The 13,428-nt window shown below is 38.5% G+C and overlaps 1 protein-coding gene across 1 annotated transcript in view; it reads left to right on the top strand.

Annotated features, from left to right (window-relative positions):
• The window catches only part of GALNT18 (polypeptide N-acetylgalactosaminyltransferase 18), a 366,080-nt gene that overhangs the window by 252,504 nt on the left and 100,148 nt on the right, over positions 1 to 13,428 (top strand). The window contains exons 4-5 of the mRNA XM_020789957.3: positions 709 to 892; positions 11,597 to 11,794. Of these exons, the coding sequence (XP_020645616.1) occupies positions 709 to 892; positions 11,597 to 11,794 (382 nt within the window). The remainder of the gene's footprint in view (positions 1 to 708; positions 893 to 11,596; positions 11,795 to 13,428) is intronic.

Here is a 13,428-nt window from a genome sequence, read left to right as displayed (position 1 = left end):
GAGAATTCATGATACTGTATTAATGTTGATATGATTTGCCCAGAGAAACTATCAGAGTCACATAATGGCATTCACATTCACTTGAAACAAATGACCAAATTTCTACTGGGCAGCTCAGTCAATCATTTATTTAATTACAAATTCACGAGTCACCTTTTGGCCCCATAGGTCTTCTGATAAAAAAAAATGTAAATGTAGTTTGTTTATTTATTTTAATTAACTTTGAAAATAACACAAATAAATGAAGTAAAGGTAAGATAAAATGTTAAAAGCAAAGAGTGGAATGGCTACTTCAAAGTACTGAAAACACTTTTTTGTGTGGAAGGAAAAAAGTGTTATGGGAAAAAAATCAGTCTTAACTTCCCCAGGATTGTGAAATCCACAGATGGGTCACTCGCAGAGAATTCCTTATCCCATGTTCTTGCCAGCCTGGGCTCTGTAGGTGATGGGATACACATAAAGGACTCCAAAGGAAATCTGAAGATACATGCAGTTTCATGTGGAAAGAAGCAGTAGTTCAGGTACCAGGCGTTGGTAGCTGAATTGGTTTAACCACATAAAGTAAATACACATGGAGAGCCCCTTTGCTTTTATGTTTTTTCCCCCTCCCCTGCAAAGTTAGGTTTGAGTTGTTAACAATCTGGAATAGATGAGTACATCTTGGAAGTTTGATAGATGTTTCTAACTTCCTTTGTATTCCTTGTACAGAAGAACTCAAAGAGAAGCTAACAGAATATGTTGATGAGGTGAACACACGGAAGCCTGGGTTCATCAAGGTGGTTCGACACAGCAAGCAAGAGGGCCTGATTCGGTCTCGCGTTAGTGGTTGGAGGGCAGCCACGGCTCCAGTAGTTGCACTCTTTGATGCACATGTAGAATTCAACGTGGGATGGTATGTGTCTTGCTGATTTTGGATCTGTGTTACTTGGCAGAGTCTCTTTCCCCACTACTCAAAAGGTACTACAGAGGTGTCACGTAGAGTTCCACTAATGCTTTATTTTACAGTAGATAAAACTTTCTTAGCTCCTAGGGTGGTTTGTGGGCCAAACAGAGGTGGAGTATTTCACCCCAAAATTTGAAGAGAGGGGGCTGCCCTGTGAAACAACTGCCTAAGTCCCAATCTTTTGATTATTAAGTTCAATATAAGTTTGGCTGTTGTGTTGAGTGGATTAATGCCAGAGATAAGAAAATAGGTGGAAAACATTGTGAATTATTAATGAGTTTTTAAAAATGAAAGTGAATTATGTTTATATTGAAAGAGCATAATATTTAGCATTTACATTAAAGTGGCATTTAAATTTGTTTAATGCTTAGTATGGTAAAAACAAACAAACTGGAAATCCCATTTGTTATTTTACACATACGCACCCATTTTGAGCTTTAAAGAAAAGTTACTTGAATTTTGAATGCCTTCTCTAGCTTTTCCTTTTCCTCTTAATCTCATTTATGCTGATGGTTCTCCTTTCTTTTAGAGGCCCTTTTATTAGGCGAGACAGTGCAGACTGAGAAACAGAGAAGTCATAAAATATTTCTGACAATATTCTGAAGCCAGAGGATTTGCAATTAAACTCCTTTAGAGATTGCACATGCAAAGAATGAATTTGAGATGTGTTATATTTAAGGATATATAGAATCAGTTGTCCCTCCCCATCTGTATATACAAATATTATTTCTGTTTTGCTGGTTTGAAGCAGGAGCACCCAGATACATGGGAATTCCTATATCATAAAAGCTGAAGATTAAATTTGTTCAAAATTTTCCCGGTCCTGTAATTTCAACATTGAACTAGGATGATTTTTTCCTTCTGCTTTCTGTCCTCCACCCACCCACTGCAACACCTAGTGAGAATCTGCAGGGTTTCAAAGCTTTCTTTTTCTTACAGTGTTTTGGTGCTACTGCAAAAGTATTGTCTGCCACTAATTTTGTATTTTGCCAATATGCTACAGCTTTTTTATTGTCCCATGAGGAAGGTCAGCTTGAGAGAGGAGGACTGGTGTAATATCACCCTTTCAGTTTACTGTTCTGTGGGGAATTGAATCTGGATCTCCCAAGACTTAACTCAATGCCCTAGTTTACTGGTTCACAATGTTCAGCTCCCATAATCCTTCAGCATTGGCTCTACTGGCTGAAATTTTTGGGAAACAGCAGGAGGGGCAAAGGTTAAGACCTCCAGGATGTCCTAACTACACATGCTTTCTACATTGACCTTCACAGATCAGCTCCAAATTTAGGGTTTTAAATATTCATCCATGCCCTTATTTGTTGTTATTGTTTTGTTTTGTGCTGTCAAGTCAGCTCTGGCTTATGGCAACCCTATCAAAGAATCACCATCATGATGTGCCATCAAGTCAACTCTGACTTATGGTGACCTTTTTCAAGGATTTCAAGGTGCAGAATACTCAGAAGTGATTCCCCATTCCCTTCTTCTGGGGGTGCCCTGGGACCACGCAGCTTGCCCATGACTACACAGGATGGCTGTACTGACAGGAGGCACAGTGGAGAATTGAAATCTGAACCTCTGGCTCCACAGCCAGATACCTAAACCACTGAGCTATGAAGAACAATCTCCAAAATGTCATTCCCTCAGTAGCCCTGCTCAGCTTTTGTAAACCAAGTCTGTGGAGTAAATCTATCTCATAGGCGGTCCTCCTATTTTTCCTGCTGCCTTCAACCTTTCCTGGCATGATTGTCCCCCCCCCCCCCCCAAGGATCTTGCATTCACGCTATGTTTTCAAAGTAAGACAGCCTCAGTTTCATCATTTTTGCCTCCAAAGATAGTTCAGGCTTGATTTGGTCTAGGACTCGCTTGTTCATCTTTCTGGCACTCCGGAGTATCGGCAAATCTGTTGCCATGCACCACCATATTTCAAAGCAATACGTTTTCCCCCTTTGTTACTTAAGTGGAATTTGGATGAACACAGACCTATCACCTACTATTGCAGTAGCCATCAGCTTTAATATCTATCTATCTTCTGTCCCAGCAGTAGTAACAGCTGTCACCTGTCTAGATATTTTTATATGCATAAACACACCTTTCTCCAATTGAGCTCCAAGTAATGCATGTAGTCCTCTTCCACCACTTTATTCTCAGCACAACAAGCTTGTGAAGTAAGTTGGGCTAAGAGAAGACTTAGCCACTGACTGATGGCTTTGTGGGAATTGGAACTTTGATCCCACAAGTCTCAGTTTGCTACTCTAAGCCTATTTTACTTTTTATGTCAAATAAACCTTTTTCAAAATGACATTTGTGACTGAGACCAGTTTGTCTTGTTTTGCTCAGTAACTAATATTACCCTGTTTTCCCCAAAATAAGACATAATCTGAAAATAAGCCCTAGTATGATTTTTCAGGATGCTTGTAATATAAGCTCTGCCGCCAAAATAAGCCCCAGTTAAGTCAAACCCTGCCCTCCACCGTTGTGTAGCAACCAAAGGAAAATGACACGACTGTATTTTAATAAATGTAGATTGGTGTATATGAAAAAAAAAAAAAACATCCCCTGAAAATAAGCCCTAATGCATTTTTGGAGCAAAAATTAATATAAGACCCTGTCTTATTTTCAGGGAAACAGGGTAGAGGCACCATAATGAGTTCATCCAAAAGACATCTCATGCCTGCATTTTTCAAGAATTGTAATAAAAACGTTATATTTTTAATGGCGAATTTTAATGATTCAGGGTGCTTGAATGGGTGTGTGTTAGAATCAAAGGTCTATTGTAAGCAGAAATTTGGCTGTAATTATATTGTCAGCAATTTGATTCTTAATGTATTTATTTCCTGCTCCTTATTTCGGATGGATTTCACTTCCCAGAAGTCTCTCAAGTTTTACAGACATAAAAAAATGTCTGACTTTGCCACTATGGATGTTTTATTATTTTTTTAGAAGTGGGGATGGGGTGTGGAGGAGATCAGCTACTGAGCCTTCTAATTTGAACAGCACTTTGACCGTGTTCATCCCAGTAAAAACATACAAGATGGTCTGTGGACCGGGCTTTTCAGATAAAGTTCATTGCTTCTTTTGTAAGCTCAGTGGTTCTTTTGAATTGTGAAAAATGTTGTGTGGCAATAGTGTTTCTCTTCCCTGCAAGATAACTGGTGGTGTGAAATTGTGATACCATCAGTCTGACTGCACAATTGCAGGTTATGTTGTTATAGGTAGCTAAGAATAAGAGCCAAAATCATATTGGAAACACACACACACACACACACACACACACACACACACACACACACACACACACACACACACACACACACACACACACACACACACACACACACACACACACACACACACACACACACACACACACACACACACACACACATTCATTTATTTAAGGGCAATCATGCAAACAGATTTTGCAGTTGGCAGCTATCCATTGTGGACCTGCTTTTGTAGTCCATTGTGCAACCAGGGAGGACAATGAGTGCAATGGCAAGATACCTGTTTTACATTCGATGACCAATAATGCAATAAGTATACCGGCTGAATATTTAAAAGTACTGTACAGGTACATGACCCCAGCCTTCACTATCCCACATGTTAGTGCTGCAGTATAGAAAGTTAGTGCCATGCTACTTAACTCAGATGTCCAATTTCTAATGCTACCATAGTAAGTAGAGGAGGCAAGGCCTCTAATGTTCAAGATGCAGCATTGACATAAACTTCATTGAAGTATACATCTGTGCTGCCACCTATAAGGATACAGCATGGAAATGCAGATGTTTCTGAAAACCACTCCCGAACGTACTATTAGAACAGGATATAGAGAAACAAAATGTTTTCCCATAGCAACCACTGAGTGCATTTTACCTTCCTATCAGTCCATATGCAGAATATATCTGATGGAAAACTGGCTTACATTCAGATGAAGGCTTAGTAAAAATTGGTGGAAGAAATATCAATAACCTAAAATATGTAGATTACACTGCATTACTGACAGAAAGAAGTAATGCCTGAAACACCACCTGATGAAGATGAAAGAAGAAAGTGCAAAATTCAGACTCCAGTTTAATATGAGGAAGTAAAAACTAATGTCTACAGAAGAATTATATAGCTTTAATGTTGATGGTGTGGAAACTGAAATCGCTAAAGATTTTCTCGAGCTTGGTTCAGTCATCAGTGCAAAGGCAGATTGCAGCCAAAAAATCTGAAAAAGTTTCAGACTTGGAAGTGCAAGCATGAAAGAACAAGAGATAATGATGCATCACTAGAAACTAAGCCAAAAGTTATTTATATTATGATATTTCTGATTACTATGTATAGATGTGGATGCTGGACAATAAAGAAAACTGAGAGGGAAAAGTCAGTATGTTCAAAATGTGGTGTTGGAAAATAGCTTTACAAATCCATGGACCACGCAAAACACGAATGAATCTCCAGATGCAGAAATTATGAAACTGTGGCTGTTGCTCTTCAGGCACATAATGAGAAAACCAGATTCCCCAGGAAAACACAGTTAATGCTGGGGAGCATTGAATGGAGCAAAGAAGAGATGGATTGACTTGTTAAAGAAATCCACTACCTTGAGTATGCAAGAACTGAGCAGGGTTGTTTGTTTGTTTGTTTGTTTGTTTGTTTGTTTGTTTGTTTGTTTGTTTGTTTACTTACTTACTTACTTACTTACTTATTTATTTATTGAATTTATATCCCCCACCAGCTGGCAACCAGGCCACTTTGGGTGGCTAACAACAATATCAGCAAGAATATTGAAACACAATAAAAAATAAATTAATACATAACCAGATAGGGTAAATTAAACCAGATGGCAATGAAGGTGGTAAAAAGGGTGACAGAGAGGATGGCAAAAAGGATGGTAAAAGGAAGGCCAAGATCTTAATGCTCCTGGAAAGCTTGGTGGAAGAGCCAAGGAAACAGCAGGAGAGCCAGGTCTTCGATACTCTTTTGACCCCGTCCAGCGAAGGTGCCAGGTGGATCTCAATGGGCAGGTTGTTCCATGGGCGGGCGCGACCACCGAGAAGGCCCAGTTTCTTGTTCTTTCCCTCCAGGCCTCCTTTGGGGTCAATGCACTCAACCGCCCTGCCTGTGAAGAATGGGTATTACGGACAGGGAGCAAGTGGTCTGATAGGTACCAAGGACCTAAACCTTTTAGGGCTTTGAATGTTATCATCATAGCCTTGAAGTTGATGTGGAAATGAAGGGCAGTCAATGAAGGGCAGCCAGAGTGGGGGAGATGTGCTGGAATTTTTTCAGCCCAGTTATTAATCTGGCTGCTGAATTCTGGACCAGTTAAAGTCTTTGCATCGGCCTCAAGGGTAGCCCCATGTAGAGAGCACTGCAGTAGTCTATTCTTGAGATTACAAGGGCATGAATCAGTGTTGTGAGTGCCCCCATATCTAGATGGGGACTCAGCTGGGCAATCTTCCAAAGGTGGAAATGGGCTGCCCAGACCACAGATGCCACCTGGGTTTCTATGGTGAGATCTGGGTCCAGGCAGATGCCCAAGCTGCGAACCTCACTCTTCGTGGGAAGAGTCACTCCCCCAAAGGAGAGGGAGTTCCCCAACCCCCTGATGCCAGTAGGACCTTTTGGAAGAAACTAATTCATAGCATTGCTATAGATTAGAAGCAGCTAGACAGATCGTAAAGACAACAGCAGCGTAACAGGTCTGGCCATTGGGCCATTAAATCAAGCTGCTACAGGTTTATTGACTTGATAGAATTCAGTGTGGTTTTCAAGACTTGCTGCTATATATAGGGATGGGTATGAATGTCGTGTGGGAGAAATTGAAATTAACAGGGTGCCTGTCCCTTCCCTGGATGGTTGAGAATTTTGTTTCAGTACATTTTTAAAAAAACAGAATATAAAAATTTGGAAACTAAAAGCTAAACAGACAGATTTACCCTACTTTCATATAGGCACTTCTGAAAAATAGCCTCATTTCAGCTGCATGGATGAAGAATTATTTGGAACATGCAGACATGTCATAGCCTCTCTTGTACAGCTCTTCTGAGTGATAAAACTAATTTTGACAAATGTACAGCAATGGTTCAGGAAATCACTGTACTTGTACTGTTATATTACTGTTCTCAGATATATGTGTGTTCACCTACATATAAATGATGGAAGTATCAGATATCATTGTTCAAGGGGATGCTGTCAGGGTGTTGTTTTTTTTAAGGCAGAAGAGATACTGTTTAGTGCAAGGAAGCACAAAGTTAATGCTTTTTAAAGTGTTGGTAAAAGTGCCATATCATGTTATTGTTAAATATGGCAATTTATTATTTATAGCAGATACAGTATATAGGAATATAAAGAAGAAGGATAAGACTCTTAAATATAGAAGGCACGAAAAGTTCAATATTTTTAAAAACAGATATTTCAGAGGAAAAAATATTTTAGAGAAAAATATGAAAGAAAGGGGGCGGATAAAAGCTGGATTGGAGTCTCACAGTGCTTCTAAAGCAATGAATGAAAATATTGCAGCTTTCAAACCAATGATAGTATATAGGATTAATCTCTTTTGAGGGTAATGTCTGGAATATTACGTACAGTCATGGCCAAAAATATTGACACCCTTGCAACTCTGTCAAAAAATGCAACCCATCTTTCAGAAAATTGTTGCAGTTGTAAATGTTTTGGTACTCACATGTTCATTTCTTTGGTTTGCATTGGAACAGCACAAAAAACAGAGAAGAAAAGTCAAATCTGATACAATCCCACACAGAAACCCAAAAATGCAGTGGCTAGAATTATTGCCACCCTGTCTAAATTGTAAGAAATAATTGCTTTTCAAGCATGTGATGCTCCTTTAATTTGTATTTAGACACACCTGTTGCAAGTAAGAGGTGTGGGCAATATAGTAATCACACTTGCAACCAGTTAAGCTGGAGAAAAGTTGACTCAACCTTTGTGTTGTGTGTGACACTGAGCATGGAGAAAAGAATGAAGTGTAAAGAGTTGTCTGTGGATTTGAGAGAAAAAAATGTGGAAAAATGTTGACAATCTCTAGGCTATAAGTCCATCTCCAGAGATCTTAAGTGTTCCTGTGCCCACTCTGCGCAATATCATTAAGAGGTGTACAGCCCATGGCACTGTAGCTAACCTCCCTAGACGTGCACAAAAGAGGAAAATTACTGAAAAATTACAACAGAGGGTTGTCCAAATGGTGGATACAGAACCCAGAATAACTTTCAAACAAATTCAAGCTGATCTGCAGACACAGGGTACAACAGTGTCACCCTTAAGTTAAGGGTGCCAATAATTTTCCTCTCTCTTTTTTTTTTTTTTTTTTGGTGTTGCTCCAATGGAAACCAAAGAAGTGAACATGTGAGTACCAAAACATTTGGAACTGCAACAATTTTCTGAGAGAAGGCTTGCATTTTCTGACAGAATTGCAAGGGTGCCAATATTTTTGGCCATGACTGTAAAGTTCTAGACATTTCTGAAATGGTGCTGGGTATCAACACAGCGAATCAACAACCTGAATCATCCTGATTGGCATTTGAATTTATCTCATCTTTGCCACAAGTTTTGTGCATTTTGAGGATGGTATGACATTCTGCTCAAAGAAGATAATCAGCCTGATTCCCTTTGGTTTCATTGGGTAAACAGAGCTTTTTAGTTTTCTATATAGGCCAAGAACTGAATGTAAAAAAACAAACCATGTCATAAATAGACTTTGTCCTTCATGCAATAGGAATGCTCTATCCTCTCCAGGTCCTTTGTTGCCTTCCAGATCTTGAGCGCAGAGTCTCTCAGTCTTCCAGAGAAGTTTTTGAGGATGAGGGGGATCAGAATTCAGAGTGAAAGCAAAAACTGCTGTCCTATTTACAGAAGCAGTGGGATGGACTACATATATAGAATCTTGATGAATGGCATGTGAGGGCTTGAGTCCAGTTCATCAGATGCATGAAGCACAACTAGAATTGCTATGGCTGATGGAGAGTGGAGGCTATGGTCAACAGGGAGTTCAAGGTCAAGGAAAAGATGCACAATTATACTGTGTCTTGACAGTGAGCATTCATGACATAACCATTGAGTGATAATGCAGACATCCTTGCATTGGTGAGTTGTCAACACATACAAAGTGATTTTAAAAATTTAAAGTATAATTCAAGCTGCAGTAGGAAGAACTGAATTGCCATCTCAATTTAGTTCAGTCCTTTTCTGTTGCAGTTTGGTTTTGAAAATCCTTTGCTGCAAACTTGCCACTTCAGTTCTGTTTCCAGAAACTGAATCATTCTACAAAGATGAATGTGGGAAATATTCTTGGAAACACTTGTCCCTGTTCACCTATTCAGAAGATCAAAGTGGGGTGAAGAGTTGACTACAAACAATTAAGAACCAAGAATTGAGCTTGATGGATCAGCCATGTTATTGCCTGTCATCTTGTGCTTCCTTTCCAGTATGAGCTTCCTTCCCTTCCATAAAGCCCACGGAGGTAATATTTTGGCCTTTGTGGATCATTCAGACCTGTGCTTTTGTAGTGCATTTTGGACTGACACATCAAAACACAGTCTTTCATCTCTTTCCTTGATTGTACCATATGCCAAAAAACAAACAAATTAGCAGAGGACCAGCAAGACAGGAGATGTAATTGCTACATTTTGGAGTGAATTCAAGATTTTCTTCTGCTGTTTCTTAAAATTAATATAACTTGCCAATTAAGGTTTCTAGAAGTCTTGCTCCCCTGACTTCAGTGGATGCAATTTGCCCATGTTAGGATACATTTTATACCCCTTATTAACAGCTTCACATTATTGCCTTTCAGCCACATTTATTTTATTGTAATATTAAGAAATACTAAGAAAATACATTTGTCTTTTAGATAAACAGCTTTTCTACTGGTTTCCTGCTTGTCTAAACCATTGTTTTCTCCTGAGTTGGGGTGGGCAAATATTATATCTTGATGGTGACCGGAAACAGAATTTGTCAGTGAATTAACAGGTTATGAAAAAAGGTATCCAGCTTTGAATTAAAGCACATATTCCTCAGGTTTTTTCTTTCTTTATCAGAGATAGGCAAGAATCGATTTAGAGTTATGAGGTAAAGATAATCAGGAAAGCTGTTGAGAAAGAAGAATCTTTCACAGTCCAGGCAGGCAGAAGATAATCTGTAATATTCATGTCAAGCGATTATGGTTATTGGAAAAGATAGTTCTTCTGATAAAGTTGCTTGCAGTCCGTCTCCCATTATTTTTATTGGAGAGCTAGCCTGCAATGGAGAGTTGGAGAAAAAGGAGCATTTTCACCTCCATGGTGCTCACAGGTCTTAATTGCTGGATAGGTGCCATTATTCCCACCTCTGATATGGATAATCATGAACTCTTTTATTTCTTTTGTTTGCACTCAGGGTGGTGTTATTGCTTAATCGCTTGATAGAAAATCATTCTGCTAACCCCCCCCCAAAAAAATAGAAGTGTTTTTGCTGGGAGACCAGATACCTTTGTTGTCACCCACTCCCATATAGCTAACAACCATTACACTTGCCATTTGAATTATTTTTATCCTAGCTGGTCAGTTTGAGAAGAATAATTTTTTTTAAAAAAAAAACAGCTCGTTTCTTTGGTCTTCTCTCTTTCAAATTATAAGCTTGTGAGAAAAGATTTGTCAAGCTACTTATCTTTGTAAGACGCAGGTGGAGTTTTTATAACTAAAGGATACCATAAATATGTTTCAAATAAATACATAATGAATATAAAAGTCTTTACTAAAATATGCAGAATACCCATCTTTGGCAGGCCATTATTTCTGTGATAATGGATTTTCTAGGTATGAAGCTCCTGGAAGCTACTTGTGGCTGTATCGCTACAGACTCACATATGTTAGGAAGTATGTCACAGTATCATCCTTTAGGGCAGATGAAAATAAGTTCTTAAGTAGTTTTTGGTGTAGGCATGTTTCTGCTTTTATACCACAACAGAGGTACACAACAGAGGCTTTGACATTTCCATACACAACAGCAACTGTAACTTTATTTGTTTCTTTATTATTTTATTGTATTTTATGATTCCTTTCTCTCAGAGAAGGTACCCAAGGTGGGACACAAATTATTAAAAAAAACTAACTAAAAACATAATGTAATATTGGTGGAAGTAGACACACTATTGTGTTTTCCTGCACCTATTCTTGTTAATAGCATCTGTTGTACTGTGTGTGGTATAGAAATTAACATTAAAGAAGAACTTGTTTCATGGTGGCTCAACTGAAAAATAGTAGATAAAATCCTATTGGTTATTTATGCCAGCATAAGCGCAGTGCTATAAGTGGAGAATTGCTGCTAATCAGCAAGTCACTGGTTGCATGTCAGTCAACTGACTGGGCATATGACGGTACATATAAGTGAAAGTTCATTAACTAGCAGCAGTCTAGTGGCCTGCATCATTGCAACTTAGCCATTGCAGCTTAACAGACATAACCGATAGGATTCTGGCCACTGACTCTAAAGAGCTTTGGGAGGTTCGGGCTTTCAGCTGAAGTCAGTGAAAGTTCTGATCAGTAATTGTTGGTTCAGTATTAATGGTAACTGGACACACTTTTGTAATTTCATAGATCAACCATGAACAGGGGAAGAAATAAGCTGATGTGTATAAGTGTTGAAATGATGTTCTTTTTCTCTCTTTTTCTTTAGGGCTGAACCAGTGCTTACCAGAATCAAGGAAAACCGGAAAAGAGTGATTTCTCCATCATTTGATAACATCAAATATGACACTTTTGAAATTGAAGAATATCCCCTGTCGGCACAAGGATTTGACTGGGAATTATGGTGCCGATATTTAAATCCACCCAAATCATGGTGGAAGCAGGAAAACACTACAGCTCCTATAAGGTAACATCTAGGTGGACAGCAGATCATAACTAGACAGGAAAAAAAATCTCACCTTTTACTTCTCAAATTATGTCTGAACACATCCAACTGCTGTTGGTCCCTTTGGGTTTTATTAGCACCATTTTAGAGGAAAAAATTATATCCATCTCAGAAATAAATCAAAAATAAAGTCCTTTTAGAGAGTGTAAACCAGAACTTAGTTCATTCCTGCAGGGGAGAATGGAATATTTTAAAAGGTCTTCCTATGGCATAACATTACAAGAGTTTTTATGCCATTTCTATGTCTTAGGACTTTCTTGTGGAAATGTCACAGCACTCAGTTTTCCAGGAGAAATGTATAGTTTGTGTTAAAACTAATATGTTCCATGCAAAAATATATTCTGCACAAAATACAAGGTTTTTTGCTGGTGGTGGTGGGGAAGCCCTGGTACTTTTGTTTTTGCGCAGGTGACAAAAAAACTCACAGCAGTTAACAGTTTTTCCAAAAGTCTGTCTCAATATATTGAGATGGCCTTTGTCTTCCAGGATGAGAAAAACTTCCAGTGTTCATTATATCCTTAAAGCCCATCCAGATGAGAAGCTCACAGGTGATACGTAGTTCTGGTGTGATTCAGAGACGAGTCCTCCCCAGTCCTGTTTTTCAGATAATTTTAAAAGAGGGTTAGAAATGTTAATGGAGGATAACATTATCAATGGACATTACTCATAATGGTTCTATGCCACCTCTTTACTGCCAGTGTGATCAGAATACCAGTTCTCAGAACCAAAAGCAGAAGAATACTGCCTTCATTTTCTGTTTGGAGACTTTCAGTAGGCATCTTGATGGGCCAATGTAGGACATAGGATGCTGGAACAGATTAATTTTTCTTGTGATTTAGTAGGGTTCTTCTTATATATGTACAGTGTCAAGTAAAGTTTGTAGATGTGAAATTCCATGACTACGGATGGGAAGATCTGTCAGTTTCATTGTCTCTCCTATCCCAAGAGTTCTGGACTCATATATGAGTATTTTTAAACTCAAGTTCTTCCCATCCATTGTATGTCAAAATGTGCAGGAAAATTCTTTACAAGCAGTGAGAAGCGATCTCCTCTCCCACTGCAACTAGCCAAATTGTATAGGTATGAAGAAGATAATGTTGTACTAGAGCTGAGCCTCTCAAAATACAACAATATGGCAATCCTAATCCAGCACATGAAGACATGCAAAGTCAAACCCAGATTTTCTAGAGTTAAATACTAAAGTCCTAGTCCATTAATTCTGGATTCTCCCACATTTGAATTTTTGTTTTTAATTTGAAATTCTTTCCAACCTCCAAATTCTTTCCAAGATTTCCATGAATATTAGTAAAGATCCATTTGGAAAAAAAAGAACAATAATGAAATTCTTACCTATCTTCTTACTTTAAGAATATCTTTTAGCCCACAGAAGAACATTTTTTATCAGTTCTCGCCGTATATGGTGTTCATGTACTTGTGACAAATTGTGCTAAATTATAGGTAGCTGCGGTTTTTATGGTATAATCACGGTGCAATGAAAGGCCACAGTTGGGAATAAAGAAGGGTGAAAATATGCAGATTTAGTACAAAGCTGGCATACTTGACTTACAAATGTATTTAGGATTTTTTTTCTCCTG

Source organism: Pogona vitticeps, chromosome 1 (genome assembly GCF_051106095.1).
Source record: "Pogona vitticeps strain Pit_001003342236 chromosome 1, PviZW2.1, whole genome shotgun sequence".
Taxonomy (NCBI): Eukaryota; Metazoa; Chordata; class Lepidosauria; order Squamata; family Agamidae; genus Pogona; species Pogona vitticeps.
This window is presented reverse-complemented; position numbering and strand designations above follow the sequence as displayed.